This window comes from Oenanthe melanoleuca, chromosome 10 (assembly GCF_029582105.1).
Source record: "Oenanthe melanoleuca isolate GR-GAL-2019-014 chromosome 10, OMel1.0, whole genome shotgun sequence".
NCBI classification, from domain to species: domain Eukaryota; kingdom Metazoa; phylum Chordata; class Aves; order Passeriformes; family Muscicapidae; genus Oenanthe; species Oenanthe melanoleuca.
In genome coordinates this window covers 5,968,258-5,986,234 of record NC_079344.1, presented here as the reverse complement: position 1 = coordinate 5,986,234, position 17,977 = coordinate 5,968,258, and the positions used below count along the sequence as shown (strand labels likewise).

Here is a 17,977-nt window from a genome sequence, read left to right as displayed (position 1 = left end):
TTCTCCTCTAATTAAGCTACACATTCAAAGGTATTCCTAATAGCCAATGGCACATACACAGTAAAATTAAATGACAATTAACACTGACTGCCACTAAACTTCAAGTATTATTTATGGACAGCAAATGACATACTGAACCTTGCCATTTGTTTGTATGCTTCTTCTGCCACAGCAAATATGTGTGGATCCATGTCCCCCATGTTCTGCCCACTATATGCATGGATAATGGCATCTCCATATATTGGCAGTTCCTTATAGGGGTTTATTGCAACCAGAATTATTCCTACAGCCAAGTGCACAAAACAAAAATAAAATACAGGTTAGTTATATGAAATGCCTGGTTTTGGCAGCAACTATTGAAATAATACAAAGTAGCAGTATTTTCTACCTAGAAGATGCTGATGAACAAACAAGTCTATATTCACATATAAAACCAGTTAACATGAGTTAAAAAACACTTCAGGAAAACACTACACACATCACATTGCAAAGTGAATCAAGATTAATACTTTAAAAAAATATTTTTAAAAAACTCTTCATTTCACTTAGCTTACCACTGTATGTGTAGATAAGCTTAGACTCCACAAAACGAATTTTAAGATTGTGTAGAACAGCTGGCTCATGGAGATAACTGAGTGCAGTGAGATCATTTTCACCAACAAGTATGTCAGGATTTCGTAGTGGTGGCAAAGCAGCTGGATCAACAGGGTAACTCAGCTCCTGTCAACAAAAATTACTTGGAATGTCATAAAATGCATTGTGTTTGCATAAATACAAATCTTCTACCTCTACATGAAGTTGTAGAGTTGATGGAACCCTATCTAATCTATTTCATTGATTCCATATATCCCACTGAACTTGGGGGAAGCTATCTGTTGCTTATGAAAAAGAAAGTTTCATTCTCTTTATTTACAATATTTTGTATTCAAATCTGTAAAAATGAGACATATGTTTAGCTCTCCAAACACAAGCACATTTCAAGTAAGAGAATAACAGATCAGCTGTAAATGAATGAAAGTAAAGACTTGGTCAGAACTCAAGTCAGCTCTATAATTATCCTTACTTGCAACCCCTCAGTTCTCTTTACAGGAAGTTTAAAACTCGCTTCTGTTTCTTTCAACAAATCTATTTAATCATACCTTTAATACTTGTCTTTACAGAACAAGAATGCAGAAACACAGAAATGCTTTCAAATTATTAAATCTATAAAGAACTTGAATACTAAATTTAACAGATCTTACACAAACCAATGAAAAAAGCAACAGCTGGTCCTGTGAGAGAGAACTATGTCTGCCCTGCACTTCTGATTCTTACTTCAATTTAGGATAGTTTCAGGGCTTGTTTCCAAAGTGATCTTTGAGGTATGTTCTCCATACTAATGTATACAGATTTTGCACTCCTCATTTTTTTGGGCAGCAGATGTGTACTGTACCAATTTCAATATGATGAAAAAGGGAAATAGGTACATGTTATTTAGATCTCATAACCCATAGATCCCCATAGGTGAGTCCTATGTTCCTACACAAACATATCTCAGCCAATCCCACAACAGTTCAGGCTTTTCTCCTTACAGTTCCATCTTCTAATTGCACATGGAGAAAACGGTCTCCAGCTTTGTAGTTTTTTGTGATTTCTGCAGACTGCCAAACTTCTTCATTATCAGGGATCCAAACCCTATTGTACTGTAACAGAAAAACATGACAATAGTTAGCTTAGCTACTTTAATAAGACCAGGCTAGCATTAAAAAATACCTTTCAAACATCAAGTGCAACCCAATTCCAGGACTTTTTGGGATTATTATTAGCTCTGCACAGCAGGGTCTATTTTTTGTGGTTTTGTTATTTTTCATGAAAGAATAAAAAAGAAAGCAGACTTATTCATTTCAGACATGCATATTCTCCTATTCAGAGCAGAGTCTGCAGAACAACACAGCATGCAGGAAGGTGAGCAAAGGCCAGACTGTTGCCAGGCTTTTCAAATCCTCTAACACTGAACAAAGAATAAAATACACTTAACACCTTGTTTCTAGGAAGGGTTCAAACAAGCGAATACCAGAGAATGCATCTCATTTACCAGAATTCAGACAAGCAAGCACAGACAATCACTTCCCTGGATTCAGGTATGGGACACTGAACTCAGAAAGCATTTTGCCATAGGCACATTGTCATACCCAAAGACTCTGCACAGCTCCCTTTCTTCTAGTGGGACTGAATGCAACCTCCAAACATCTTTCCCTGCTCTAGGACAAACTTCAAAAACTACTGGCTGTGTTCTTTCTTTACAAGCAATCAACTGGCATACTTTAGCTCCATCCCAGCAAGGTATCTCTAACCTACTGAAGCACAGATACTTGAAAAAAATATTTGGATGTAAGTTATGCTGTTTGAACCATTTAGTTCTCCTATGCTGAAGTTAAAATGCTGAAGCAAAAGCAACTTCTCTAAATGCTCTGCCTGAGAAGCTTTATGAAACAACATTCCTTAAAAGGACATAACCTCAGACAGTAAAAAATTACTGATGTGGAGTGTGTCCTTGTCATCCTGACAGAGTTTGACAAAACAACATCATCTGTCCCTACTCACACAAGAAACTATAATGTACACTTTTCCAGCATCTTTCTGTTTTGATAGCCACAATCCTTCCTTTAATTCCCTCACCTTGGTCAGTTGAAACAAGCTGTTCAAATAAACCTGTGAGAACTGCTGCAGCTGCTTACTTGAAAAATTAACATTAGTCTCCATTTCATGGAGTGTGAGCAGAACCACAGACACCCTGGGGACTTGTACTCCCTTTCATTTTGGTGCTGCAATTGTTGGTTTTGGCACAAATGACTTTTTTCCTCTTTATGGAAGAAGCCTTGTAAGGTCCAGTAGATCCTCAGAACTCAGGATCAGTCAGTAGATCCTCCTGAGTGTCTCTGGCCCAAGAACCCCACTGAACCACGGTGGGTGCCTACAGAGATCCCTGCAAACTGCACTGTACAGCTGTATCTTCCCAAGGATGAACACCAAACAATTTAGGGTAGGAGGGACTTGCACAAGAACGTCCTGTGAGTTAGCCTGTGTTGCTCAGTGACTTCCTCAGCTGAATTTTCAGTATCTCGAAGGACAGTCTTTGACCTTTCTAGAGAGCCACACACCAACCTGGTGCTCATCACCGGAGGAACAACCACGGAAACCTCAGCTGCTTCCACGATGCCTCTTTGCTGATGCTTTCAGCATGACGGCATTTTTTCACACAATATCCAAAATCACAAAGACATTTTCTAAACAATCCCAAAGAACTGTAATGGCAATGTTTCAATCTATCTCACCAAGGTGACAAAAGCCCAGTTCCACAAGTATCTATGTAATGGCCACATGAAAAGACATGCTAAATTAGCTTTACATTTAAGTTTTCCATGTTTATCCAGCTATAAATTGTTATTTGTATCATTCCTACACTACGCTGGCTTACAAAAACTGCTTGTTAAATTGAATTCTTTGTTTGCTGTTACTCTTTGTGAGTTAGAATATCATCACCAAACAGCCCCAGGGGCACACTGTGTGCTCCCATGCAAGAAAATGAACTGCACTAGGTCAAGGACGAGAAAGGGAGGGAGAAGAATGTGATAAAAGCACCGATTCTTCAGGAAAGGCCCCTGGAGTTGCAGGAGCCTCCATTGGCAAATGCAGCCAGCCTAGAGAGCAGGCTGGCTGCAAACCCTGCCTCGCAGGTAAACATGAGCTGGCTCATTTCCGTGTCAGGTTTCACCGCGCTCCTTCCCCGGCACTCGCTATTCCCGGGGAAACCGGCAGCAGCGGGACCCCAGCCCGGCACAGACGAGCGACAGGCTCGTCAAATCACCAACACATCCCCGCTGGTTCTGTCATTTAAGGCTAAGCAAACAAACGATACGTCACAACACTCCGATGACTACAGGAGAAGAGGGAAAAGTTTCAGCAGGCGCGTTAAGGAGGAAGAATCTTTGCTTTGGGGCCAAGCTGTGCCACACACATTCAATATTTGCCCATCAGAAAGCGCGGCGCTGAGAGCCTGAGTGCCCAGGGAAGGGCAGCTAAACCTTCGTGTTGCTTAATCGCTGGCTAGAAGAGCGAGACGGGCTCCCAGAGCCCCAGAGTCCCACAGAATCAGAGTTTTTCTCAAAGTGTCTCTCCCCGGTGCCCCTGGTGCCATGTCCCGCCCACAGGGGCGCTCCGGGCTGTGCCCACCGCCCTGAGGGCTCTGGCGGCCCCGAGGCCCCGGCCCCGCTCAGCCCCAGCCCCTGTCCCGGCCCCGCTCACCCTCAGCCACAGCCCCTGTCCCGGCCCCGCTCAGCCACAGCCCCAGCCCCTGTCCCGGCCCCAGCCCCTGTCCCGGCCCCGCTCACCCTCAGCCACAGCCCCAGCCACAGCCCCAGCCCCTGTCCCGGCCCCGCTCAGCCACAGCCCCAGCCCCTGTCCCGGCCCCAGCCCCTGTCCCGGCCCCGCTCATCCTCAGCCCCAGCCCCAGCCCCGCTCACCCTCAGCCCCAGCCCCTGTCCCGGCTCCGCTCACCTGCGTGTAGAGCTCGGCCATTGCCATCGGGGCCCAGCGCGGTGCGGACGAGGCTCCGCGGAGCCGCCGCAGGTTCCGCAGGTGACCGCGCTCCGGCCCGGCCCCCGCCCCGGGGCGTGGGGAACGGCCCGGCCCGGCCCGGCCCCGCTCCCAGCCCTGCTCCGGCCCCCACCCCTGCACCTGCCCGGCTCCCGGCCCTATCCTGCCCCGGCCCTTTTCCGACAGTCCGACCCCGGCCCTGGCCCCCTCCCCTGGCCCTGCCCCGGCCCCGTCCCGCTCCCAGCCCTGTTCCTTTCCCCGCCTGCCCCGGCCCCGTGCCCGGCCCCGGCAGAGCGGGCAGCGCCGTGCGGGGCCGCTCACGGGCAGCAGGACCCGGCTGTGTCCGTCCAGCCGAGCCGGGAGCGCTCCCTGTACCGTCCCGGACACACCTTTAGGGACCGGGAGCGATGGACCCCGCAGCTACCGGAGCCACCCGGGGAGCAGTCCTGACCCAGCAGAGAAAAGCGACAGAAACGTTAATCACCTCCCTGCAAAGCACTGTAAAGGGATTTCTACGACAAGCTCAGACTAGGATAAAAATTATCAACTGTGCGTGCATTTTATAGGTTTAAAGCACTAACAGGTGCTACAGTTTAATATCCTTTGTAAGGATATCCTTTATCCTTTATGAGGAAGAAGATTTGAATAAACACAGTGTCCTGTTTTAGCAGGTGGATACATGCCAAGACCACCAGCCCTTCCCACCCGACACGAGGAGCTTTCATGGCACACGAGGGAATGTTTTAGTGAAGTTACTCAAATTTTATTTCAGGAACAGTTAATATTAGATGACAAAACACCCCAACCAGAAATGGGTTACGTTGAACAAAGTATTCTCCCATAAGCACGGCAGTTTATGGCACACTGCTGCTATCTGGGTGTGTATTTACACATCCTCAGATTTTAACCAACTCCCTTGGCAGTCAACACCAAGCCTGCCATGGAGGCAGAGGGAACCCTGTGACCATCTGGGGTCTATGCCAGCACACAGCTCACCAGCCACCCAACAAAAATCTGAAACAAACTGTACAGTTGTACTTTTATTTGGACATTTTCCAGTGATAGCTATTAGGCTACAGTTTTTATGATGCATACATTTACTAAGTACAACATCAGACACTACAACAGATCAGAGCTCAGGTAATTCTGACAATACTTGTTTTTCATCTATGTACTGTAGTGGCATCAAGTGAAAACCTATGTTTAAAGGCTTTTACTCACCGCATGAAGTACCAGCATCTTAAAAAACCCATGTGTTTACTCATAGTTTTAGTATGGTATTTGAAATGCGTTCATTTAAATCACAAATTACATATAGACCTTCAAATTGCAATTGCTGGTGTTTCTAAGTTGGGAACAAATGTAATTGGATACCAAACCACTTTCAATGAAGCTGATGCTGCTTTTTCCTGTAATAGATTAATCTCATTTAACTGACTTTAAACACTTTAATGTTCCATCCCAGTCTGAAGTGTGAGAAGCAATTTTTCAAAATTTGGATAGAAGACTGCGTCTTAAACATCAGAATAAAATGATCACTGGAATAAAAATACACCAAACTGAATGAGGTAATTATTGTGCAAAATCTGTAGAATAACTATATATTTCTAGGGGGTCATTGACAAGTATTTTTCCAGCATCTGATAAAATCTATCATCTCAATAGATAATAAATTAAAATACAAAAGATATGTCCACATTAAAAGAGCATAACAATGATTCAAAGGAAAAAAAAAATTAAAGTAATTCTGCATTATATTCCATGGTTAAAGAGATTTTAGTCCTAAGGTGAAAGTTATATTATACACTAACACTAGAATTTTACTTCTGAAAAGTGCATGTAAAATACTGCCATGTAAAATGTTAGATGAATTACCAACTACACATCTATTCCAACTCAAAAATATTTTCCTTTAAAACATGTCAAGCAGCATATACTTTTAATGTGATATAAAAGTAATACCAGTCAAACCACTGAGTTTAAGGATGACACCTATAAATTACTAAACACTACTTTTTTAAAGGAAATGATACAATAAGGCTTTTTACAGGTAAACAAACTTTAAAAATAAACAAAAATACATTTAGGCATACATTTTAAACACTAACGCTTAAGTAGTGGATACATTTCCTGATCTAGAGTATGAACATACTGTAATGCCAATTGTTTGTTTTTCAATAGAAGAAAAAAATTGGTAGGTCAGCATGTTCTCCTATGTTTTCTTTCCTAACCTTGTTACTGATGTGAAGGCTTTGCCATTACATTCTCACAAGTGCAGTACCCTGACAGTCTGAAAATGACCTTACACCTTATCTGGAGCCATTTCACAGCAGCCAGAGGTTCAGAAATCAAGTAACATTTGAAAAAGGAGTGTTTGGTATATGATGCAGAGGAAAACAATATCAATCATTTAGCAAAGATCATTCAGAACCCTTTTACAATGCAGTATAAATTCTGGGGACTACTGGCATGATCAATCAAATGTAAAATGGGCTGTTTGAATATAAGATGACAGGAGCGTATTAAATTATACTGAAAAAGTTTATGTTGTCTTTATTTCCAATTTTAGCAACCATACAAACAGCATGTCTGCCTCTCAAGTAAAACAAAACTGAAATGTTTCAGTCTGCTTAACAGCAAATCTTTTCCCTGTGAATTTGCAGGCAAACAGAGGAGCACCAAACAGTCTAACAGTGTACCTCTAGGTTATTTATCAATATTGTAAAATAAATTAATGTTAACATTAAGATGCAGATTATTATAATACATTAAAAATATTGCACAATGCAACTGAGCAATGTGTGTGGCTTTATTTTTACATGTATATTTGAGCCATACACCACAGAACTGGAACCCTATGTGAGGCTTCTGCACTTATGCCTCACACTGTGAAATGTGAATTTTATATGGCAGATCCAAGATGTGTGAGACAGAAAAATCTTTCCAGTAAATGTGCAATATTCAAAATAACTCAGTTTCTCATTCTGCACTCTGATTTCCAACCATTAAATCAGCATGAATCATAGTCAAGTGACAGAATCATAGTTAAAACCTACTTAACTTTCTTGTTAGACAACCTTTCTAAGAATGAGAGCCTTAGGCTACTGCAGAAATTTTCTATTAAAGTTTTTCCTCTCATATTCCAGTGTGAAAGAAGACTTTTCTCTGTTGTTTTTTTCGGGTCTTTTTTAGTTTTTTAAGTGGCAAAAACCCAAGAGATTATAGTCAAAATACACATTGTCATCTCTGGGGTCTACAAACAAAGAACAACATTAGACAAACCCTATAACCTAAATAAATACTAAAATCATTACTGACTTCTGATCGTTTGCTTCAAGATTCTGTATTTTTAGCTAACTACTTTTAAAAATAACTAAACTTATAATTTCCAGTGTGCTACTTGTGCTTAGTTACCATTTTCCTCTACAGGTGTTACTTGATATAATGTGCAAAAATCCAGTTAAAATAACGGACTGCAACAGACTGTAAATAAGGTTGACAACAAAAAATGAAGTATCTTATTTTTAGTGCTTAGTATGATACTGTCATACATTTAAACAACAGAATATGCAGCAGCAATTTAGTTTGCTTGGTAAACCACAGTTCTAACAAATGAACACCTAAGTTAGAGCATATAGTGAGCTATAAGACTTATCACTACAATTTATGTCAAACTGACATAAATGAAGAAGTGGTTTAAGAAATAACTGTATATATTGCCAGTTTGTGTTTTTCCATTCCAGTTTTTACAAATTAAATGTAACAGGCTCCCATGTGACTGTGTATTCTACTACAAAATGCCTTACTTTCAAGTCTCCTATGTCCAGGACTGTGACTGTTCCTATTGGTCCCCACCTATGAGAAGATTACATATGGATTTTAATTTACACTATTTAAATATGTTACTAAAGATCTAAAAATGTCTCTACACAGCTGAAGACACAATTTTTGTCCAAGCCCGATTTCCGTACTCTGGAAATGTATGAATCAGTGATGTTCCCATAAATGCAATGACCAAGCACAAATGCACATCTTCCTATGAGCATTCAGCCTGTGGTGCTGCTGTGCATTTCCCCAGCTACCTTTACTACACATCTGGGCTTAGATTGGCTTTTGTTCAGAAAACGTGGGTTCAGTGGCTCACTATGTTTGAACAGGTACAGATATCAGGCAACTGGCTCTCCATCTAACACTGACAGGACATCCTGGGGATCAGACACGTGATATGAAGCCCAGGCCCAAGCTGGCTGGGATCTGGATGGTTTCTAAAGCCAGAGAGGATGGATTAAATGGAAAAGTAACAGGGAAGATGTGTTTAGCATCCATGAGCAACTGAGGAGAGTCCTTCCTGTCTCGCAGCCGCACCTGCAGAGATAAGAAAGTGATGATGTCAGCATTTAGCCAGCTGACTGATGACAACCACCCTACTAAGATGATCTGTGCTTCCAGATGTGTGTGCAAACACACACTCCATGCCAACCTGAGCTGACACATTTACACCAACTGTGACATTAAACTGTAATTACTCTGATCAGCTTCAGTTCTGCACATCTCCCTCTTACAGTGCAATCTGGGAATACTCAGATTCCCTGCAAAAAGAAGATTTTGCCCAGTATCTGGTAACCACCTTTTCAGCTTTAACTCAGTTCTACCTTCCCAATCTTCCTTATCTTGCTATGTTGTAATTCAATTTCTAATAAACCAGAAAGTTCACATTGTTTCTTAAATTTGCTCTACTGGCTGCTTCCCTTCGGAGTTTTCAAAATTTTCATTTTCACCAATATATACAAAAATAGAAAGGGTAAATTAAGAACTTTGGTATGGATATAGGCCTCAGTTTTCAAAGCACACAACTTCGTATGCAGACACAGGTCTGAGTAAATTTGCATATCTAAATCTTAGTGCTTGAAAAGTTGAGCTTACAAACACAAAGATGAATAAACACAAAAACCTCTCACCTGCAAATCTCATACACACTGACAGGGAAACTAACACTTCCATGTAAGTCTGGAGGCAGGAACTTGGCATTGCTTAAATTTTAAGGCTGACATCACCTTTTCAATGCTGTTAAACTATGATAGCTAAAAAGCATAGTTTAATTCATTTTCCTGAATGTATTTCAGGATGCAAGCAATTCTGGCTGATCAGAGGTTTTCTTAGAAATAGTCAAATGGTTTTTGATGGAAAGACGGACATACCTGTATTGTACGTATAAATGACACCAAGACTCTCTCTTCAAACTCATTAACTGGAGTATACAAATTCAGAACTTTTACAATCTGTGAAGAAGAACAATCACTTTCAGGTTCATTTTACTGATCAAATAGATGCATCCATGATTACTAATAATGTAATTTTAAATTAGCTATTTAAAAAAAGAAAGTTATTTAAAAGTATTTGTTATTTTCTTCCTGTACTGATTAATGCAGAATTCCATCACCCTGCTCAATGCTATGTTCAATGACTGCTTCTTTCAGAACATATGCTCTTTGGAGATAGAAACTCTAAATTTCTACATATGTGATGAACATACTAAATGATGGAAAAATCATGTGAGAAGTAACTGATTGTTTTCCTACCCACCCCAAAAACATGATTTCTCACCCTAATTTTGACCCAATAGTCGTGATCTCCTTGTAGTCTTACAACTTTTCTGTTTTTCAAGAGAGTGAGCTATTTCTCTAAAAACAGGGCTAAAACCACCAAAGGAAAGAATTACATAACAAAGATTTTAAATAATAATATGGGTGAAACTTGTAAAACCTATTAAAAATTCTCTTTTTTTACCATTCAGTTTATTAAAAACTGAAACACTTTGTTATAAAGTTAAAACGCGACACATGTAATTCTAACTTCTTATTCAGTGGAAAACTAAGTGATTTTCCAGTAATATGAATAAATAAATCAAAATGACTTGATCAATGCAGCTATTAGTGCTGACACAACTGTGAAAGAAATAAGGAAATTTCTTCATTTTCCTTGTGAGAATTGTTCAGTAAGCATCAAAGATGCTTTGGTCCATTTACTCCTGTATAAGCTCTATGCAAATGTAGCATGGTTTGAAAAAGAAGTGCAACATATCTGTACAAAATCTGAGCTTTCATAAAGAAGAGTCTGGTTACTGAGATCCACTTGGTTCAGCCTTTGAGGCTAATGGGTACAGTAACTTTACACTCTTGTTTGCAGACTCAGACAACAGCTCTGTTTGAATTGTCCATCAATTTGGCTGGATACCAACTCTGATGGCAGAAAGGTCAATTCCTACTATCCTAGGCAGAGCTGTCTGGAGTACAGAGATGTCTCTGAATGAAGACTTTTCTCTAAGGATTTCCAAAAACTGAGAGACTGTGTATAGCACTACATCCTGGACAATCTATTGAGCTTCCTCTCATTTGTTCAAAACTTATCTCAAACATCAGACTCAAAAGGGTCTGGTCCTTTTTTCACCCCTCCGACTTCATCTGTTTTAGCAAAACAAAGTAAGAAACCTCCAATTCACATGTGACAGAGCAGAGCAGAGAGCTGCTCAGGAGGGACAGCAAGACAGACAATGAGGATTTGCTCACCTGGGCAGTAGTCAGTGCATTGCACATTGAACAAATGGCTTCTGCATCTTCATCTGTTTTCTTTTTTACTTGCAACAACTGTGCAGCCTGGATGAGGGGTTCCAGGGTTTCCTTAGCCCCACTATTCATCAAATTTTTATCACGTAGCCATTCTTCCAGTTGACTCACATTGTACCTGTATGAAGAGGTAAGAGCATCAAGAACATTAATGCTTGATTATGGATAAATGGAAAGAATGTGCAATTTCTCTTTCCCAGTGCTGCTTCTTTGTCCTTATGTGTTTTTTCTTCTTGTTATTTTGTCTTCACACTGTTTTCTTCTAGTTAAGGCAGTGATTTTTACTTTCATAACAGTTAGAAACTACAGTCAAAGATTTCCACTAATGAGTCTTTCTCATTTGTTTCTGTTCCTATTAATTGTGTGAATGTGATAAGAAGAAAAGCACAGGAGGTTTTGTCCATGTTGAAGTACAGTGACGTTTTGGGAGATAAATTGAGGGACTGGAATGCCCTGGCTAAATTTCCTGAGATAAGCCAGTAAAATCCATTGGACAAGTGGTATGAAATGCAGGAGATGATTCAGATGGCTTTATCTCAGGATGCACCAACCTAGTGTAGACAAAGAGGTACCACTGCACTACCAGTATACAAAAAAATGCAGTGGGTATGTTTGCTATTCTTCTCTAAAACCTGAGGAAGCTTTTAGAACATTTCACCCACAGTTTTGATTCCCACTTGATAATGAAACACTTTTTGGTTTGCCTCTACCACATTTCCTTGAATGTCAGGTAGGATTTGGCCAAAGTCAACTAAGCTGCTTTTAACCGAATGTCACCAAATCAGCTGAACACCATCAGGAAAAATAAATATTCCAGCTATCTGCATCTCCAGCAAGATGACATTCAGCAATGTGAAGAGCTCAGTAAGATTCCCAGCAGTGCATTAAGAGAGCTGTAGGGAGCTGTCCCACCTGATCTGCATTCCTTTGCTCCAGGAGCACATGTCCTTGCGCAGGAGCAGGTTGTTGAGGGTGATGGCCCCGATGATGTAGAACATCTGCTTCACCACCTGCTTGATGAGCTCTGGGTCCATGCCGTGCTGGCACATGACCGAGTGGAAGGAGTTCAGCTGCCGGATGATGGAGTCCAAGGTGTAGGTGCCCTCATCAGCAATGCTGGATGTTCTCTTCCGCAGCCCTGTCGGCTTCACCCCTGACACTCCCTGGATGGTCTCGTGCTCCAGCATCCCTGAAACTGCATTTGATTGACACCATCATGGCAGTGACTGAAAACTGCTGATACACAGCACACTGTGCAAGACAGCAAAGCAGAGACAGCAGGCCAGGCTTTCTGCTAGCCACAGTTTACCAGGATTTCCAGAAATTGTGTGTCCCACTGTGTTCTGCAAAATCTAAGTTCACAGGGCTTTTACAAAGATTACAGCATGTGTGTTTAAAAGGACAGTCTGAATCTAGCTCAGGAAAGTACTTTTTTCCTCTCAGGGTCACATGAGCAGCAGAGTCAGCAAACTGAGAGCTGTTCCACTATTCGAAATGTTGTGACTGGAAAGCATCATTAAAATGTCTGTGGAAGTACTGTCAGAACAGAAAATGAAAAGTATTCTTAACGAAAAAAAAACCCAACCAAAAAACCAACTCTCTGAATGTTAGCTTTATCACTGCTTGTGGTTTAATTCCTCACTGCTGTCCATAACAACCAACCATTTATTTCCATATTAATTTCAATTAAGAGTTCTCACATAATTAAAGTCTAATTTGTCCATGGGATATCTCCCAACAGACAGGACAACAAATACCAAATTGTCCTGACAGCTTCTTCCTGCAAATGCCTGATTCATGCCAAGCATGAATAAGGTATACCAATTTATTCTGGCACTGCCAGAAGAACCAGTCACAGTTTAGTTTTTCCTCTAATCCAACCCGTCCAGAATAGTCCTTGTCATCTATGAACAGAATACCACATGAACTACTAATGAAACTCTACTGTTCAGGAAGAAATACAAGATACAGCTACCACCACCATCATGATTTTAATTTTGGTACTATGTTGTGAAGCTTAAGGAATTCAACTTTGCCTTACCAATCATTGGTTGCAGAATATTTTCCAACACTCGGACAAGTTGTTGGTAGATCTGAATAGCCAAGTCACTCAGTACTTGTCTGTATTCAGCTAAATCAAAATTGGTGAGGCAGTGTTCATTTTGACGAGGTGTATTATGCTTCATAAACCCCTTAATTCATAAAAGAACAGAAATTATTGCTTCAGGTAGAGCACAAAAATATTACACAAACCCAGTATTTGCATCCTCTTTCATGCAACTGACTAATAATACCTAAAGTTACAGCCCCTGAAAATTTTAGTTTGGAACTCTGAGGCTAATGCTAGGATTTGCTTTTCAGGTGTGATGCCCACAGCATCTGCTTCCTTAACTCAAAATTTTAGATCTGTGACACAGGAACAAACTCTGCCAGCTTTCTGGCAGGCAAGACTCCCTCCCACTCCAGCATGGGCATTTTCACCTGGACAGCTATGGCTAAAAGCCCAGTTAAGCCTGAAAGAGGAATTGGGCATATCACAGCCTCTAAACATCAACTGGTCTGCCATCCTATGGCTAAAATGCTTACTACAGCCTTTTTGATAGGGAGTGCAGTGAATCACTGCTAAAAACCATAATGGCAGCTGCCAGATTCTCCTGCTTAATTTGAGCTGGCCCTTTTGGGAGCCCAGTGCCATCTAGACTTTGGGTCCCAGCCCAAAATAAAGGGAAGCTGGTTCAAATCTTTATCACTGTGCTTTCCACTGATGCTGTCACCATCATTCCAAAAGGTGTATCCATTTTAAGAGATTATGACTAAATCTTTTATACTAGATTTGTTAAAGAGCAATGCTGACAACAGTACTGGAGAGCAAGAGAAACCAGAGTAAGAGCATTGCTTACTTCTTCTCCACTGTACTGCTTCAAGCAGTGCAAAAATCGGCAGGTGTTGGACAGCCAGAAGGACACTGTTTCAAAGTCATCTCCTCTTTTCTGAAAAGAAAAACAAAAACACAACTCAGTAAAGACAGGTATGAGAAATAAAGTAATAGAGTGCAACATGCACAACTAAACACTTAATATACACTTTCTAGTAGATTCCCATTCTGATGTTTTGCAAAACTTTGTGTATTACAGTAAGGTATTAGGAAAGCAAGGGTTTTAGCAAAGTGCCATTTCACACCCTCCCTGTTTTCCTTAGTGTTTTTCATGAATATGATTTCCTCCACAGAGATGATCTGTGTTTTACACACCCATTCTAATTGCTCTGGGCAATTAGAAATCAAAGGGCAATGTGACTGTATTCCCAAAATACCCAATGACTCTTGTGAAGAGCCCAGCAGGGAAGACTGGAATGATACAGAGCCAGCGGGAGGAGCAGGGAACAATTCAGAATGCCACTTACATCATAACCTATTTGTCAGCCTGATATGGAAAATGAAACAAAACAACAAACCCTTCTCACCAAAGAACACAGGAACGAGTATATGCTGGGTAGTTCTAGAACTCCATAGTGTGCACTGCTTTCACTTAAAAATGTTCCAAAATTCCCATGGACATCTAAGCTCCTGCAGAATTGTTAACTAAGTATTTCTTCAAAACGTGTAGTTTGATTAAAGGCTTGGCTTTTGACACATCTCTCTCATTTAAAAAATAAAAAAACATGTAAGCATAAAACATATTGATGTCTTAATCATGCCTTCAAGATACACCTGGCCTGAACTCTCCCAGCCAACTCCTTGCAAAGACTTTGGGCAGTAACATATTATCATCAGTGTAATCTGTAGGTGGAGCAAATGAGGAATCTGTTAATCAAAACTGCAAATGAAACTGTTTATTTAAGTGCTCTGGAGAAGACTCACTCTGCAAACTCTGACTACATCCAAAACTTTATAAGCTGAGCTTCAGAGGAGAGAGAGTATTCAAAACTAAAAGAAGGTAGCTCCTTTCCCATTAATTCAATGTATCTCTGCTACTACATGGATAAAATGCCAGCAATGTAATTTGTTATTTTTTTAATACAACTCTTGGACTTTAGTGGGAGTTCACTGATCACAAATCCAGAGCCAATTCACCGAAAGCCTTTTCCGCATTCTCCTAACATAAAACCAAAAGTGAATTTTAAATTGACTTTTTTCTAAACTAAGCAGACTAACTAACCTTCAGCACTTTTTTGATGCCATTGATAGTGGAAGTCAGCAACGACCGCACTTTCTGGTCATCGTTAAGGTAATCTGCGTGGCGCACACACATGAACAAAATATATGCTGGTAGTCCTGGAATCAGGTTGACAGCTACCCCACGTGGTTTCAACTCTTGGGAAAAACAAACACACATTATCTTGTTGAGTGTCAAGTCATTGGAAGATGTTCTATGAGGTAATTAAACCTCCCCAGTTAATAGCATATACATGAGTATATATATATATATATGTGTCTAGCCAGTGAAAACTCAGAGCAAAACTAAGAGCCCTTTTCTTGGTAAAAGAACAGAATAAGAAAATGTAAGTGTCTGCTAAAAATATGCAGGCATGTTAGTACGTACTATACTCATCAGGAAGGATAATTAGATTACAATACATATTTAGGAACTGTAGATAAACTGAAAACTGCCAAAACCAAAATAAGCTATTCACTTCCTAATGCAAATTCTGTGTTCTTATCATTCATTTTTCAGAGTGTATGGAAGCAGAGAAGGCCACAATTGAGAAAGATGCTTACCTAAAATAAGATTCTTGACAAGTTTTTGTTCATCCTCCTTCTTATACTCCAGCATCCCTTGGAAGTCCTTTTCTTTCCGCGGGATGTTAACTGGACGAATAGGTTCATCAATGATTTGTCCAGGTGATATGTTCTCCATCTGGCCCACTTCAGAATGAAAAGAAATATTACATTTTCCAGTGAAACCAATACATACCAGACACATTTCTGTAACATTCCTAAGAAAAGTCCTAGCTCCAGAGGACAGGAAAGACAAAATTAAGAGCAAAACTGAGAAAACTTGTGGGTTGAGAAAAAGGTGGTTTAGTAAGTGAAGGAAAAGGGGCTGGTGGAGTGGGAAGAAAAGCAGAGGCAATCACTCATGATAAACCCCAAGTGAAATGATGTCCAGCCAGTCTCAAGCAACAGCTCCCTTGTATGCAGAACACCCTCCTGTGGTTCCTGCCATTAGGAGGAGCAGTATAGGGAACATTCCTTTGGCCAGCCTGGGTCAGCTGTCCTGGCTGTGTGCCCATGTGCCCTCCCACCTCAGCTTACTGAGGGGACAGAGTGGAGGAAAATGGAAACCCTGACACTGTCCAGCTTTGTTCAGCAGTAGCCAAAACACCAGTGTGTTCCCAGCAGTGTTACAGACTCAAACCCAAAACACAGCATCACACTGCTATGATGAGAGTTAACTCCATCCCAGTCACACCTACTGCATCTAAGTTAATTAGGCAATAATCACAGACCAAACTATAATTTCAGGAGCATTTTCCCACCCTGTATTATGTATGAACATTACTGTGATCTTGTCCAGAGAAGTAACTGAACAATATTGTAAGACTTTTTTAAAAACCACTTAGTTTGAGTAACCAACCTTCACATTCAAAGGAAAACTGGGTAACTTATTTTTGCCTGATTCATATTTAGAGCTGCTTTTCTCTTGACAAAACCAGATACTGTCTTTAAGCACACAAACAGTGCAGGAAACATTCCTTTATGTTTGAATACTTTCTGCCTTCAGAGAAACATCAATCTCCTTTTCCCATCTCAACAAATCTTCTAAAGGTCCATAAAGGAACACACAGAGGTCTGAGCATATGTCCTGTTTCTGCAATCAACAGAGGCTTAAGCTACTGAAGACTTCACAACTGCTAAAACAGATGGGTATGATGACAATCAGATCACAAAGGACACCAAAATCTTTCTCTCAAAATATAGAAGTACCTTCGAGTTCACCAATCTTCTTAGCAAATACTTTCAACTGCTTCTTTAACTTGCGAACAGTTTTGTCCTGCTTTTCCAGCTGCTCCATTAAATCCTGTAAATTCAAATAAGGGAAAGATTAAGATATGGGAACAATCCTGTACTGTGTGACAGAGAGAAAAACAGTGCTGTTAGATTTACAAGGCAGTGAGGAAAGCTGAACAGAAGTGCCATCCTCTGGCCAAGGGTTGCAAGCTGGTACACTGCCTATAACACAAGCCAAATATTGCAAATATTATTAAGTTATATGCAGCATGACAAAGGCAAAGCTCATAGGCAGGCAGATTCTGCAGACACTCAGAATGAGGTCAGTTTGTACAGTAGAAGGTATTTTGCTGCAAACACACCTCCCTAATGCTTCCTCCCTGCTCTTCTAAATGCTTCACAGAAATTATTTTCTTTATTATTAAACATCTATTCTGTATTTCTGCACCATTTATTACTGTCTTTAAGACTGACTCATTATTCAGACCTATCCATGTTATGAGAAGATGGGAGATTCTTAGAAAGACTGTAACTTGCACTCAAATTTACCAAATCAAACATCCAAACACCATTTCTTGTGTTGCTCTGCCATTTCCCTTGCTGTCATCACATTTCCTTACATTGAAACTGGTTTCTTACATGTGTTTATTCTGAGTAACATCTAGCACCTAAAAGTCCTAGTCTTTTAATAAACTGTACTTGTCTTTCAAAGGAACACTCCCCCAAAATTTATCTTTGAATAGTTCTGTGACATATCTGTTGTAGTACATTCATGAAATAATTGTGTAATTAAAAAAGGGAAAGTCTTTCTAAAGAAAGCAAAACCTCA

At 40.5% G+C, this 17,977-nt stretch overlaps 2 protein-coding genes across 9 annotated transcripts in view; both read right to left on the bottom strand.

Moving 5' to 3' along the window:
• Positions 1-4,620, bottom strand: part of MYO5C (myosin VC) — a 33,784-nt gene extending 29,164 nt beyond the window's left edge. The window contains exons 1-4 of the mRNA XM_056500073.1: positions 4,537-4,620; positions 1,572-1,682; positions 555-720; positions 139-283 (exon numbers count right to left, since the gene is read on the bottom strand). Of these exons, the coding sequence (XP_056356048.1) occupies positions 139-283; positions 555-720; positions 1,572-1,682; positions 4,537-4,563 (449 nt within the window). The 5' untranslated portion in view covers positions 4,564-4,620. The remainder of the gene's footprint in view (positions 1-138; positions 284-554; positions 721-1,571; positions 1,683-4,536) is intronic.
• A 982-nt stretch (positions 4,621-5,602) lies between these two features.
• Positions 5,603-17,977, bottom strand: part of MYO5A (myosin VA) — a 96,707-nt gene continuing 84,332 nt past the window's right edge. For all 8 annotated transcript variants that reach the window (XM_056499856.1, XM_056499858.1, XM_056499860.1 and 5 more), the window contains 9 exons: positions 17,125-17,218; positions 15,916-16,062; positions 15,356-15,510; positions 14,099-14,188; positions 13,240-13,390; positions 12,111-12,393; positions 11,142-11,316; positions 9,774-9,854; positions 5,603-8,940 (listed from right to left, as the gene is read on the bottom strand). In XM_056499856.1, coding sequence (XP_056355831.1) covers positions 8,788-8,940; positions 9,774-9,854; positions 11,142-11,316; positions 12,111-12,393; positions 13,240-13,390; positions 14,099-14,188; positions 15,356-15,510; positions 15,916-16,062; positions 17,125-17,218 — 1,329 coding nt within the window. In that variant the 3' untranslated portion in view covers positions 5,603-8,787. The remainder of the gene's footprint in view (positions 8,941-9,773; positions 9,855-11,141; positions 11,317-12,110; positions 12,394-13,239; positions 13,391-14,098; positions 14,189-15,355; positions 15,511-15,915; positions 16,063-17,124; positions 17,219-17,977) is intronic.